The sequence below is a fragment of the Dendronephthya gigantea genome, unplaced genomic scaffold (genome assembly GCF_004324835.1).
Source record: "Dendronephthya gigantea isolate DGI-Jeju-01 unplaced genomic scaffold, DenGig_1.0 000201F, whole genome shotgun sequence".
NCBI classification, from domain to species: Eukaryota; Metazoa; Cnidaria; class Anthozoa; order Malacalcyonacea; family Nephtheidae; genus Dendronephthya; species Dendronephthya gigantea.
The window spans coordinates 190,992-206,777 of record NW_021163211.1 but is presented as its reverse complement, the minus strand read 5'-3'; the positions used below and the strand labels follow the sequence as shown (position 1 = coordinate 206,777).

At 35.4% G+C, this 15,786-nt stretch overlaps 1 protein-coding gene across 1 annotated transcript; it reads right to left on the bottom strand.

Annotated features, from left to right (window-relative positions):
* Positions 1-1,536: 1,536 nt before the first annotated feature.
* On the bottom strand, positions 1,537-15,439 carry LOC114539390 (CUB and sushi domain-containing protein 3-like). The gene is made up of 13 exons (XM_028560016.1): positions 15,310-15,439; positions 14,086-14,256; positions 13,438-13,611; positions 12,643-12,810; positions 10,352-10,525; positions 9,750-9,917; positions 6,180-6,350; positions 5,699-5,872; positions 4,379-4,540; positions 3,928-4,098; positions 3,509-3,682; positions 2,980-3,153; positions 1,537-1,706 (listed from the first exon to the last, which is right to left on the bottom strand). Exons 1-13 carry the CDS (start codon positions 15,437-15,439, stop codon positions 1,537-1,539), a joined length of 2,181 nt encoding a protein of 726 aa, XP_028415817.1.
* Between the last annotated feature and the right edge of the window lie 347 nt (positions 15,440-15,786).

Genomic DNA, 15,786 nt, shown 5'->3' with positions numbered 1-15,786 from the left:
GTTGTAGAACTTATAAACTAATTTTTCAAGCTCTATTCAAATCCGTAAAGATCCCACAAGTGATATAGGCACTTTAAGAAATTGAAGAAGTGGTTTGTAGGCATTTCGAATTTTTATTCTCTTGCGATACACAAAAGCGAACCGAGAAAAGCTATCATGTGAATTTCAGTGCTAAACGTCAGAGCTAGTTCACAGTGAACATGCAGATAAATTGAACTATTAGTGGGAACAAATTTTTCAAACTTTTCTGGAAACCGTTAAAATGCGAAAATAATTACCTATACAGTGTGGTTCTGAGGCGTTCCATTTTCTACTGTAGGTACATTGTAGAGCTTTTTCTCCAACCAACACATAGTGTTGATCACAAACAAAACTTATTTCGTCCCCTTCCAGTGAACCATCTCCAAGTACCTGGCCGTTTTTAATATGTGAAATTTTCCTGCAAAAAGCTGAAAACGAAAATAGTTTTGTGAGTCGCATTTCGACATTTTAACATGAAAAAATGTATATTACTATTATTCAGTAGAAATTTACGCACAGTAGAAAGATTAAATCATAACTGTGATTAAATAAATAGAGATTTCTTAATCGGAGGTGGTGACGTATGGTATTTTCGTACGCGTTTCCATTACTAAATTTGTTTATTTAATACATACCGAGGTTTTTCAAAAACACTACAAAACATTTTTATTGAATTTTATTCTTGGTAATTGTAAAGATCACTCGCTACATCGGAAAACGTTTAAAATTGCAACTTTTAAGAATGAATACAATAGCGTTAAAATTTCAATCTTCGGTGAATTATATATAAGTATTAAATACCACGGATATTAACGAGCTTAAGATTTCAAAAACGGAAAGAAAATAATACATAAGCGTAATTTCAATCAAAATAAAAAGAGGGACTGTCTTCATCTGACGAGTCCATATTCCTCATCAAGCTAAGAGTTTTTTAACTGCCATAGCATTTGTTTTGAACCAGCTTTTACCAGATGAAGGATTTATAATAAGATTAATTCCAAGGTAGAAAGGCCGTTCGGGATTATTCGTAGCGTCTGGTCTTTTACGGCAATACGTTTTTGGTTTGACAGGTCTTATGTTACGTGTTCTGCACCAGTTCGAGTTTTTGTCTGGCGCTCCAAGTATTCCAAATACTCGGTTCCATCCGCTGCTCTCATCAGTTTAACATCTCCTTAAACACATTTCCCTGTGCTCGTCGCAACCTCGCAGATCAAAATGCAGCAAGTTGAATAGCCAAAGTGTATTATTTTATAGAATTTTCTTCGACTGTCAAAATATATTTGACAGTGCAAGAAGATTCTTTTCATAAGAATGTTTTTCTCGTCATTCGTTATTTCTTGAGTTGTTTACTTCTAGCTTGAAGACATCGATTTTTCGTGTCTTTTCAAATGCAATATCTATATATTCGCAGTATATTCTTGTGCTCTTTCAAAAGCGATGAAAACCCGATAGGAAGCCCCGAAGGCTCGATGGTTCGTATTCTTCACCTCAAAATGAACTCATAGAGACAGTTGTTTAGTTCTTCGACTTGCAGTTCTTCGGGATTTCAGACAGTTCGTCTCTCTGTCTCAAAAACTCAACAAGCATCTTTACGACTCGGTCGGTTTTAGCACGAGTGTTTTTGTTTTTCTGGTCAATAATATATTCATCAATTGATTTTTCTAGTGTTGAGAATCTTTCCCCGGCTGTAGACATTGTCAAACTTGCAATCCAAACTTAAGTAGACTTAGGGGATGAATACGTGGTGTCTTTTCAGAAGCAAACCGGGCTAAAATTTTCACTGAATTGCAAGTTTCAGCCTAGGCTGTGTTTATGACGTGTCAGATTATTTTAAGACCAGACTGAAATTTAAGTTTGTAAAGGCTGGTAGTAGATCTGTTTCGATTCTTCGAGCACTTTAAAATCCCGAATGACATTAACTTGACTTTTAAGGCTGAAATTTCAGGCGAAAGGTGTAAGATTCAGACATTTTATCTTAATAATATGATACAGTGGAAGAAAATATCTAATTTCCATTGCAGAAAATGACAAAGAACCTGAATGGTAGTAAAGTTTGTTTCATAACATTTCGATTATTGCGATTATAGCGATATTAACATTTCGCTGCATCTTTGTGCTTAAAAATTCGTTTATATACGAAAAAATCGTTTACTTGTATACGATTTTCTATTTCACGCGTTATGAAGAGTTTCTAAAGAGTTTCATATGGGAAACATGGCGAACGTACTTATATTGGATAGTGTATTTTGGTAAAAATTGAATTTCTTTTTGGCGAAATTTTTTTCCTCTTAAGTAAAATTGAATCATGAAAATATAACAAGTTTGAAAACATCAACATCGTTCAAAACTATTAAACAGCCCCCAAGAACATGTAAGATCCAACTGGTGGAGCTAACGTACTGTGTGGTTAGCTATTTAGTGAAAATGGCATGCAGAGTTAAAATGCAGTTAGAGCATTAAAGTGCCTATACCGGTTGCGGATTTTGTATATAAAAAGTTTGCGGTAGTTTGAAAAACTTTGCAATACATTTTGTTATGGAAAATTTTTGTCTTGAAGGATTCTGGATTCATTAGCCTTTAAAGTTACCGGACGTGACGTCAATCAGAAATTGCCAATCGGTTTACTTTTGTTTAAGTTGCACGGAACTCCCGCTACGCGCTCACATGATGAAGAAACCTGCTCAAATAGCTACTTGTTACTTTGTCAAATAAAAAAAACTTACGAGGTCTTTAAAATATATGAATTTTGCATCTTACACAACGTTGTCCGTTTGTGCCTATAAAGTAGAACCTATCTTGTCGGCAAGCTTGTCGACGTTTGCGCAACTTTTTATATTGGCGGACATTTTGACCTTAGTTGCCTTTTTTAGTCAATAGACTGAGTAGCTGAGTTTTCGTTGCTACATAACAAGACAGCATTAATGGATGATGAAAATGAAAAAAGACCAAAATACCAACCTAAACACTTTGGTGGCATGTTTGACCATTTTCCTTCATAACAGTTTATACTAGCTGGACCGATCAGTTTATAGCCGTTATTGCATCCGAACTGAATTGATGAACCATGTGATCGACTTTCAGTATTATTCGCATAACCATTTGTCGGTATTCTCTTCAGTGGTGGGCATGATGCTACATATGAAAATCAGTGCAGAAATGGGTTCAAAAATAGAAATCATTAGGTAATTAAAGTGGCTTTAATTAAAGGTATTTCAAGAGTTATAGGTAGCTCATCCGAGCAGCTCACGGGAACATTGAACTTTAGATATCATAAAATAATATCAAAATGTGAGAGGGGAGAAAAAAAAAATTAAAAAATTAAATAATATTCAAAAATATTCTCAAAATTCTATAATGCAGGCTCAAAGAAACTCCCCCTTTAAAACACCAGGAACTGCATGGTCCCCATTTTTTTGTTGTTGACATATTTCGATGTTTAATTTAATTTCGTTTAGATTTTATGATGTAGTGATTAAAATATTCCTACCTTTACACGATGGAATTATTCCGCTCCAACTTCCTCTTTTACAAGTCAATTTGCGAGATTTTTCTGGAGTTAAAACTCCGTCCACTGGACATTCAAATTCTACTTCTTCTCCGTTGTAAAATCGGCTACCAATCACTTTTGCATTTGTATCTTTTGAGGGATCAGGGCATGATCCTATAGAAAAATAAGACACCCAATTCAATATAACAAATTTGCACCTTATTAAAATAATTTAAAATCATTTATATGACCACTCATTTTCAGTCTTTTCAATCTACTGGCCTTGCAATTAGAAGTCTGCATCGCACGGACTGTATACTTTTCATCTTTCCTCATAGAATTGCCATGTACTGCACATTTATTACTAGTATACATGCAGGTAAACATGCACGAATGGATGTTGTCTCTGAATTGCTTACTTTCGCACTTGGGATATGAAGCATTCCAGCTTCCAGCGTTTGTACACTTTAAAACTTTCTCCCCAACTATTATAAAGTTTGGATCACAAACGAATGCTATTTCATCTCCTTCAACCGTCCCCTTTCCAATCACGCGTCCATTGGCAATACTTGAAATTTTACTGCATGTAGCTGTGAATGAGGTTCACAACACAATTGTCTTGAAGTGGTCATATCTGTCATTTCTAATACATCAGGTCACTTTAATCATTATTTAACTGCACATGATATTTCTTTTTTAGCTATATTCTTAATTGAATTACACACGCTCAAAAGGCTTTCTGCAATAATTTCATTTACGTGATGTATGCCCTGAAACTATAATACTTAGTTATTATTTTTTTTGTATTAAGAAAATTTAATTTACGAAAACATAGTTAAATGAACACTCTCTATAAACACTGTCACAAACCTAAGCAGCTGGGAATTTCTTCTGACCACCTTCCATTATTGCATGTAGCTGTTGATGCGCCAATTAGCTGATAACCACCGTTGCATATGAACTGTACTGAAAACCCGTGTTCACGATCGCCTTGTATTAGACCATTAGGCAATAATAACTCCTCACACGATGCTACAAATAATAGTATGAAAACGAATTAATAAAATAACTTGGCATTATCTTGAATCGAAATATACGAAATGAAAGTCGTGTTATGCGCTTTTAAGAACTTTTTCCTTCCGCCTTTTAGATGCAAAGAGGATGTAATGATGGATCAAAATTACTCCCGTCCCAAGCTATATAAAATTGAAGATAAGAAGTTAATTCTTGCTTCTACGATTTTCGAACTTTATATTATTCCCTCACCTGGGGAAGCCCTTTGGTCAAAAAATCAAGACTTTTTTGTACATAGTTCAGATAGGTAAACATTTGACAAATAATCACAAATATACAAAGCAATATGGTAAAAATTAAAGGGATATGGCAATAAAAATTATTTGTGCACATCGTATGGAGCCTTTTTACAAAATTTGTTTATCTTCCTTTATTTATTTGTTTATCTTACTTTATATATTTACTTCGCAAGATATTGGCGATCAAAAACATCGAATATCGAGATACATCCGCCATCTTGTTTTATAATGAGATCTGATTACGTGACGTTAAAAGTAGGGTTAACGCTTAAAAAATAACAATTACATGCTTACGCTTTAGTTTAGAACTCTTACAATTCAAACGCTATAATTTGAGATACGTGCGTTTGTAATACAATGGAACTATCACTTCGCCCGATCGTTAATTTGAAGTTACAGAACGAATTTTCACCCAGCTTACACGTAACGCATATCAGAGCAAGAATATGCATATCCAAAATGGCGGATGGAAGATTATTTCATTCGAGAATATCTTTAGAAGTAATAAGTTAACAAAAATCCGTAAACGAATTTTGTACATAATCATGACGTTCTTTCAAAATAGACAAAGATAATTTTCCTTGTCGTACCCCTTTAAAATAAAATTGCTTTAGATGTCTTTTTTTCAAGTAAAAAGTTAAGTGATATAGGATATGTGGTGATAGATAGTGTACAATGCACGGGGGATTTCTCGATACGAACGAGACAAGATCTCGTGTTAAATTATATATAATTATGTTTTTTTATCACGATATTGCCGAAATGGAAGGAACTTTTCAATCACCTAAAAAGCCATACCGAACGGCTCCAGTCGTCCACACCCAATATACGCCCCTTTTTCTCGGAGAAAACAACCCCTGTACATGTAAATACTTACTTCTACATGTTGGAATTTCTCCATTCCACACTCCATTTTCACATGTCAATTTTCGTGATGCTTCAGGAACAAGACTAACGTCAGGAGGACAAACAAATTCTACCTCTTTCCCATCGAAGAATTCGGTTCCTACCACTCTCGCGTTAGTTTCTTCGTTCGGATCTGAGCACGTTTCTTCGGAAAATCCAGAAGATATACAAGTTTTTTTAAAATAAAAAAGGATGCGTGTGCACTGTCATACAGTCATATTAACCTAACCACACTTGCTGCCTCATGTAATACCGAATGAAATCTTTATATGCGATGTCTATATAATAGATATAGACTAGTTTGATATCTCTAATGTACCTGTATAATCGTCTCATTTAAGAAGTTTTCTGATTAGTGACCTTAATAAGCACCCTGTGTGAAAATTGTTTTCCACTAGCTATCAAAGGTCCTTTCTATAGCAGCTATATATATATATATATATATAGTGTACCTTCACAGATCGGTTCAGAGGCATTCCAGGTTCCACTACTTGTACATTTTAAAATTTCCTCGCCTACAAGGACGTAAGTTTCATCACAAGCAAATCTTATTTGATCCCCTTCAAGGTTTCCACCTCCGATTACCAGACCATTTTCAAATGACAAAATTCTCCCGCAAATCGCTAAAAGTAACGAGATGTTAAAAATTTTTAAATTTTGCAATTAAAATTGTAAAGAATGATGAATGTGAAAAAACTTTATTTTAAAACATGAAAGAAAATTAACATGGCCAGAAAGGGCAAAAATAGCGTATGCAGATTGCCGTGAAATTTGCATATTTGTTCAAATATCTTTCAATGGCTGCACTATAAATTTATATTGCGCATTATTGACGAGGCTATTTCAGTCTCAATGGACCACTTGCATAATAGACCAACTTTTGATTCAGGTGACAAAAAGGGAATTTCCTAAAAGAGCATACAAAACTTAGTAAAATTGCCAAGTTTTGCTGTGAAATATTGTAAAGTGCCGCAGATATAGCCATGCGAAGTTGGCGAATTTTGTATACTTCTGTATTACCGCCGGACGCGTGTAACTAAATTAGTTACACGCTTCCAGCCGTAGTAAAAAAGTATACAAAATTGGCAACTTCGCATAGCTATATCTTCCGTACTACTTTACAGTTTGCAACCAAACTTGGCAATTTTACTAATTTTGGTATGTTCTTTTTAGCTGTTGTGATATATTTCCTGCTTGTCACCTAGATCTGAAGTTGGTCTATTATGCAAGTGGTCCATTTCCCGGTGAAAATTTAAAAGAGAGAAACCAGCGTCACGGGAGCTTCTGTTAGGGGGGGGGGTTAATAAAATCTGAGCAACATTCTTGTTTTACGCTTTTATTTTTTCTCAGATGGAAGATGAGCTTTGTGTATAAAAACTGACATCAAATCAACTAAACCCAGTAACAATCCCAACCCACACCCAGGATTGCCCATTTCGTTGTGATCGAGAACAGATTAAATATTCGATTCGAACATCAGGATGTTATTATGTAAACATCCGGTAGAGTTTCCAGTGAGCTGCATATGTATCTGGAGTAAGAACTTCAGTCCTTCGTCCTAGCAAAAATGTGAAGCCGAAGAAAGCGGAAATTGAAGAAGTTATAGAACAATCATTTATAGTACATACTACAGTCTTAAAGCAGGATGCATGAATGGTCGCCAGAGACCAGGCGACGACCAACCGCCATCCCAACGCTTTCCAAAATCTATAATTGCATGCCCAATAAAATGGCTTTATTCCTCCTATAGCCCGTACGCCTATGAGCAGCGTTCATGTTTGCAAAACTAAGGCAGTACGTTTAAAAGGCAAAACGAATGCTCCTGAAGGAATGACAGATTAAAGGGTATTGGCAATAAATTTTTTTATTCTTGCGATCAATTAAGCATATCTATGGAATACTTAATTTCCTATTTTTACTTGTCCAGTGCGTTTATTTGCTTAGATATATCCGAAAGCATTTGACAGCCATCCGCCATCTTGAAAAAAAACTCATATGCTAATATATGCGAAAATAAATTTGTGACGTCAGGTGCAGGGGAGCAGATTTACAATAGTATGCGTGCAAGCGCATTCTAAGATGACTTTGACCAGAAACCAACAGATAAACCAATTTTTTTCTTTCAATTGGATAGAAAACTAAGCGCTACTACCTTACTCTACGTATTAATGGTAAATTTAAAATAAACACGTTTATTTCGCCGTCGTAAAAGTGCTGATTATCATTATAGCTGTTACTATGTCAATTACGCCGGCTCGTCTAATTTGTACATTTCGTATACTGATCTCTACGCACACGACGATCAGGAAACCAATGTATATTTTCTCACTATTCACTAAACGTCTATTTATTTCGCTAGTGTTGAATTGAAGTCGAAATTTTAGCCGGCATCATCAAGGAACATTAGCATATCAGCTACATATATTTAAAGTGTCAACATTTTCAACTTGGTCAACCCAGATCAGATGACAATATTAGCCTCCACAGGGCTTGTTCATGTTGTCATTTAATGCGCAACAAACATACAAATTTATTATTTTGGTACTCTACTAGACTGTCTGAAATTTTATTGTTTGTGCATCTTGTAGGCACAGCATTTTTCAGTATATACGCTACAAATTAAGTTATACAACTGGATACTTGGCCCTATGTAAACATGCAAAGAACATGACTCATATGAGGCATCTATCAGGTTGCTGTGTGGGAGTCAAAACTAACGCTAAATAGAAAGCAATGAAGATAATTTTAAAGATTCAGGCAAACTGTTCCACAATAAGCAAAAACAGAGTTAGATGAGATTGTTATAACCCATGGCCATGCAGCACTATTTTGTAGTTTTTGCAGTTTATCGCTCAACGATGCCATCCTAGACGGAGTAAAATGGGGAAAATGTGGCTCAATTGACACTTGATGCACTCTAGCTGCTAGCTGTATCTTATATATCTTTATTCCTATTTGCGTTAGAGCGCTATTTCAGGATGTCACCAGTAAAACTGTTTATAAATTTCATCAATATGACCTTTTCCAAATCACGTTTTCGTCAATTGTAAGACTAAAAGATTTAGATATTGTAACTAACTCTTTCAAGTTGATTGTTGCTATTAACATGCAGTTTCATGATCATCAAATGTTGCAAGTCTTTAGCAAGAACCAATCATCACGGATACGGTTTACCGAAAATCGTATTCCAACGTTTTTTCGTGCCAACGTAATGATTCAATAGCATTCAGACTCTCCAAACACAAGCATTTTTAGCCCAAAACGCATGGTCGACTTCCTCATCAGACGATTGACTATCATCTGAGTCACTCTACGCAATGATATTGCTTCGCTTCAAACCTGGTTCGGTTTCAAATTGATAGGGCAATACCTCTTCTACTTGTTTATCATGGCTATTTTTCATTTAAGTGATTGAAAAGCGCGAAATCCCTTACAAGAACTACGACATCGCGACTTGCGCGTATAAAATATATTTGTTGTTTTGATCTCCCCTGCACCTGACGTCACAAGGGTCAAGTTACCAAAAGATAATTTTTTTGAAAATCGGTCCAAGATGGCGGACGAATTGAATATTAATCATGAAATAACTCGAGAACAAAACAGTTTGGGTAAAAAATAATCACATATTCATAATCAGGAGGTCGAATATAACTGATAGCAAGAATAAAAAAATTTATTGCCAATACCCTTTAAAACAAGAATATAGAATTATTAAATAACATGTATATAACGCGTTTTCTGATTTGTTGAAGCACGTGTTTGGATCAGGCTATCCAAACACGGAAGTTTCGCGGGAATTTAAAAACAAATTTATTATGGTTTGTTATTTTATAAAACAATTACTTAATGTCTTCCGTGTTTGGATGATCTGATCCAAACACTTGGGAATGTTGCTCGAGTTAAGAAAAACTCATCTTTGGCTCGCCTTTTAACTCTCGCAACATTCCCGCGTGTTTGGATCAGGCCATCCAAACACGGAAACCATTAAATAATTGTTAAATATCATGATCTACAACACAAACCTAAGCACTGCGGTAAATTCTCGGTCCACCCTCCATCAACACATCTTGCTTTAGATGCGCCAATCAGCTCATAACCATCAAGGCACGCAAATTGCACGGCTGAACCATGTGTTTTATCTGTACCACTTATTACTCCGTTAACGATTCTTCCCAGTGATGGGCATGATGCTATGTGAAAAATATTTTAAACATGGATAAGGCGTTTGTAAAAAGACGGTATTTGTAAAAAGACGTAAAAATCGTAACAATATTTCCATTGCACTTTCAGTTTCACTTACATTACTGATATGTGGTCAATTCTATCAATTCGATAGCTGTAACTTTTTATTGGTACGCAAAAAAGGTGAAAGTATGTAATAAGTCTATTATACGGTGCGATTATTAAAAAAGATAAAGAGGAAATAGTCTTCTTTGACTTTCCACCGTATAAAAGCTTTCGAACGAGTCAGATATCTTCCGATATCCAACATCTTACGAAACAAGATCATGAAATGCACAGCGTAAACGAACAGTATTGGAAGGAAGAATCTCGACATACGCAATCGAAATTTAACATAAAGCACCTTTATTATTTTAATTAACGAGATGTAAGAGATTCTAACCTTTACATGTTGGGAATACTCCATTCCATTTTCCACGCTGACATGTCAATTTTCTCGATGCTTCAGGAACAAGAATATGGTCTTGAGGGCACACGAATTCTACCTGCTTTCCGTTATAGAATTCATTTTCCGTCACCCTTGCATTCGTACTTTCATTCGGATCAGAACAAGTTCCTGTGGAGGAAGATGGTCAGAACACAGGGAGAATAATCTTTGTGAGAAAAGACCTATTTCTTATTACAGTTAACGAAATTAGCCTTTTATACGGTTCAGTGGTGTAGCAAACCTGAGGATTAGTCCAGGATGACAGGGCCTTTTTTAACTATATAACTGGGGGGCGTTCGCCCCCCCATCCCGTCACTCAGCCCCCCCCCCCACTGACGGTTTTTCGCCTCCCCAGTGAATGAGATATTTTCCTTTTACAAAGCAATAAAAAGTTAAGAAACATGTGAAAGCAAATTTTTTCTTGATGACCTTTGTAATTTCCCTTACAGAAACGCCTTGTTGAGTTTGTTTGTTTATATTCTTTTCATGTTAAATGAATTTTAATTTTAAAAAAAAAACATTTACAGTAAGAATGTAGTCTATTTACGTGAAAATGGCCGGAAACAGTGAAAATACTGTTTCAAGAATGCCTTAAAGGAGCAGTGTCACCGCGTGCGCATCTTTTCTGCGCATAACAAAAATTGTGTCGGAAATTGTCGGAAAAGCGATCGGAGATAATCGGCACCATTGTTATGAGTGAACAGTGAACTCATACTCTCTTCAACATGGTGAGTAAAAGTTTACATATATTTACATTTTTGCATATAATATACATAGCTGTAATCAGTGTACTGTTAACTGTATTTCATTACGCGTATAGACAAGTCGTTGCGATTGCAAGAGTTCTTGCAGCATCAAAAGAAAAGCGAGTGGGAGTCGTGGATGTCCTTGTAAAGGAAACAACGTCGAGTGCACGGCAGAGTGTCAATGTGGTACGAGCAAGAAACCTTGCAAGAACCGGGTATGTCTGCCTATAAATCTACGATATAACCAAGTTTTTTTTCTTTCATACAAGATTCAAATTCTTAATGTGGTTTTACTGTAGGATACGCCACAAAACACAGAGAGAGAGCGCGATAACCGCGACAAGCGCAGTAGAACACGTGGCCAAGCACAAGGCTTTAGACTGAGCAGTGCTAACTCCAGTAACTAACTACTGCAATCTGAGGATGCTTTGAGGGAAAAAGAACATAAGGATGTGAAGGTGGGCAAATACACATGTATTGTATGTAGATGAATTTCACAAGCCAACCTGTAGGTAGATTTGATAAAGTTATGATATATATGATAGAGTTATACTATCATGGGTTGACCGGCAGAAAAGATGCGCACGCGGTGACACTGCTCCTTTAAGGCCCACACAGACAGGACGCGAATTGGCAACGCGGCGCGAATTTTCAACGTTTTATATTTTTCAAAAGCAAATAAATTTTAACTTGTAGATTGCATTAAAATAATAAATTTTGATTGGTCTAGCGTCCATAGATTCCAAATTTTGATCCCAGAATTTAATTTATATGCTTCTGAAAACTGAAAATTTGCGCCGCGTTGCCGCTTCGCGTCCGGTCTGTGTCGGCCTTTACGCTTCTAAGCGAAGTGCAGAAAACGAAACAAACTTCCGAAGAGGCAAGTAAGTGCAAAAAAATTATTTAAAAAAATACAAAGTCCCTTTTGTCATTTCGCCCCCCCCCCCCACTAAAAAATTCTTTAAAAAGGCCCTGCAGGATGATACATTCTAGAGATTCAAAGGGCCTTAATACACTACACACTTCAAATTCAAGCCGGGAACAGTTGATGTCCTTTTGCCCAGTGTTAGCAATATATAACAGCAAAACATGTAATCCAAATTGTAAAATCGTGCTTTTTCGTATGCCACCGCGCTACCAAGCTGCAGTATATACTGCTCCAATGCTGTATGTATAAGAATATATGAATTATATGTACAGTTAAGCCGTATAACTACTTCCCTGATAGGGAAATAGTTATTACGAATGCTCTGATGTATAAGAGCATTCATTTGAACATCCGTAACTATAATTCACTCGTTCACCTCAATGGAAAGTGTAAACGGGCCTAAAGAATAAGCAGCGTTCATTCCTGCAAAACTGGAAGTAGTACGCCAGTACTTAATAGATCTGCCGTGAAAATTAGCCAAAAGGAATGCTGCTGGAGGAATGGCAAATTAGAACGAATAGAAATATCAGATCAGTAAAACGAATAGAAATAGCTATATCTAAAATACAAACCTAAACACTGCGGTAAAGTTTCTGTCCACTCTCCATCAACACATCTTGCTTCAGATGCGCCAATTAGCTTATAACCATCAAGGCACGTAAATTGGACGACTGAACCATATGTTTTATCTGTGCCATTTTTTACTCCGTTAATGATTCTTCCCAGTGATGGACATGATGCTATGTGCGAAATATATTAAAAATTAACACATATAATGCAAACTTACATGTGGTCAGCTCAACCATGCAGTTTTGTCAGTAACTTATTATTAGCTAAAAGAGAAAAAGTGAAAGAACGGTCGGAGGAAGCGGATTACAATGAAATCTAAATGAAAGATCGTTCGCTACGTCATTTAAAATTGCAAATAAACTTTGCCGAATGGTTACTTTGGATTGAAAATCAAACCCAACTATATATAACTTAGCTACATAGTTAAAGCATTTAAGCTGCAGTTTACTGAATATTAATAGCAGGTAAGTGCGGGGGTAGAATCTTATCATAGTTATATTCATCTTATTCATTTATTTTCACCATACACAAGAATTACAAAATTAATTTACAAGATTACAAAAGAAATACCTTATTTTAATTTATTTAATGAATCCATTATCCAGTAAAATCATTGCGACGAGATTAGGACGTAGTTTTTCCCCTTTATAAGCTTTTGAACGAGTCAGCTTCGGACAGGCAACATCTCACGAAACAGGGTTATGGAATGCGCGGGATAAACGAACAGTGTTGGGAAGAAAAATCTCGACATACGCTATAGAAATTTAACAGAAAGCACGCCGATTAATTTAACTAACCTTTACATGATGGAAATACTCCATTCCATTCTCCACGCTGACATGTCAATTTTCTCGATGCTTCAGGAACAAGAATTTGGTCTTGAGGGCACACGAATTCTACCTGTTTTCCGTCATGGAATTTATCTCCTATCACTCTTGCATTAGTATTTTCATTCGGATCAGAACACGTCTCTGTAAAATGGAGAAAAAATAACGCTATGTAAAGAGTGCGTAAAACTTTAAACGCACATAAAGTATAGAATATAACAATATAGAGTTTATGTTCGCGGACATAATGTGTTTTTGGCCTGACTCTGAATTCATACTGTATTTTATTAACTTTAAAGGGCAATTTTTGTATAAAAAATTATGCAGTGGGTTAACACTTTAGTCATTCTTCTGATTGGCTTAGATTAGCGGGCCGGTAAATTTATAATTTAGCCCGAAAAAATGACACTGCAATGCCCGCCATAGTTAGTATAAGAGAGATTACATAGCGGGAAGACCTTTTGTCATTACCAATAACGGTTAAGTGGCGTATTCAACCTATGCATTAGTCTATAATTCATTATTTCTGGAGAATATTTAGTATAGCAGGACTAATTTTGTCCAGTAGTCTGCACCTGCGGTCTTTAATATGTATATAGTTTCTTTAGCCTAGTTCACCTTTACAAATTGGTTTTGAAGCACTCCAGTTTCCAGTGTTTGTACATCTTAAAAATTCTTCGCCCACTAGAACGTAGTTCCGATCACAAACAAATCTCACTTGATCCCCTTCCACGTTTCCATTTCCGATTACCTGACCGCTTTCAATTGATAGAATGCTCCTGCAAATCGCTATATATCATGAGAATAAAAGCAGTATTAAATTACGGGAACGACTGAGTATTTTAATGAAATATAAAATACAAACTCCGTAAAGAGTAAACATTTTGAAAAATGTAATTGTCAAAAAATAATATTATTATAACTATTATTATAATAAAACATTTATAGTACGCGCGTGCTGATTGGTCGAGAAGCGTGTTTCTATAACTGTATAGAAACACAGGAATTTTGCCGCCGAACTTGACAAGCGAAGTAAAGTAGTGAGAATTTGTAATTGAATCGAATTGCAATATTTGTACAAAATCTTTTTTTTTAGTTATATTACAAAAGAAATAGAAAGCATTTTTTCCTGTGTTTCTATACAGTTATATAACAACACGCGTGGGAGTTTGGGAGAACGAGAAATTATCAGTGGGAAAACGAGCCGCTAGGGCAAGTTTTTCCACGTTTTTTCGAAGAAAACGGAAAATGTTTTCTATTTCTTAATTATGAAAACTTTATTTGACTTTTGTTTTTACATAATACAATTGCAAATCTCACTTTTCAAGGTAATTTACAATCGGCTACTTGAACCACAACTAATATCCTAATATAGAACAAAGACAAAAATTTATATCAATATAGACTACATTGACATATTATTATTTTTACTAATAACGATAATATTATGATATACTAATATGTTTAATCTTTACGGAGTTTCTATGGTTTTATATTTTAAAGCAGTATTAATAATATCAATTTTAAAATTAAAAGGGAAAGTTGTTGAAATAATTTTCCGAAATAATATTTGCGCTACATAAGACGATAATGATGATCCTGCTACATGCGTGTATAAATTTTGGAATGTATATGCATGCACAAATCTATCGTAGGTAATTTTTTAAAAGGTTGCACCGAAGCTTCGTTCCTCGGTTTCTTAATGCGATATCATTGTTGTGATAGAGTGTTACTGTTATAATATTTATGTTATAACATTACTCCACTTTAAATTTCGATTTAGGAAGCTCAGGGAAACACATGCAATGAATAAAAAATAGCAAAATATGAGTTTTTACGAACCCAAACACCGAGATAAGGTTTCTGTCCATTTCCCATCATCACAACTAGCTCTCGATGCGCCAATTAACTGGTAACCATCACGGCACCAGAACTGAACGGTCGAGCCATGTGTTTGATCTGTGCTGTTCATCACACCGTTAATGATTTTTCCCAAAGGTGGGCATGAACCTTTGTCGGAAAGATTGTATTTGATTCATAAATATATTGGTTTTAAAATTGAATCATGATATTAAATTGATAACTATCGCGATATCCCAACACCATTACCCTGCGAAAGCCAAAGTTGCACTGAAAAATTGTCTTTGTATTTTCCAAGCCTAACTTTGGGAGTGCGTAAAAACAATTTCACGATTTTTTTAAAATGACATATAACCGTTTTATCAAAATCTTTGCATGAAACATAAATTTCATTTTTTGCATGAAAAGTGCAAACATAAATGTGCTGTTTTTTGCGCAATTTCAAACAATTCCATGCAA

Coding starts and splice junctions, on each gene's coding strand:
- LOC114539390 (XM_028560016.1), bottom strand. CDS start 15,439: ATGAACAGCACAGATCAAACACATGGCTCGACCGTTCAGTTCTGGTGC. Junction 9,918..10,351: donor AGTATTCCCAACATGTAAAG/GTTAGAATCTCT, acceptor TTTTTCACATAG/CATCATGCCCATCACTGGGA. Junction 6,351..9,749: donor GAATTTACCGCAGTGCTTAG/GTTTGTGTTGTA, acceptor CGTTACTTTTAG/CGATTTGCGGGAGAATTTTG.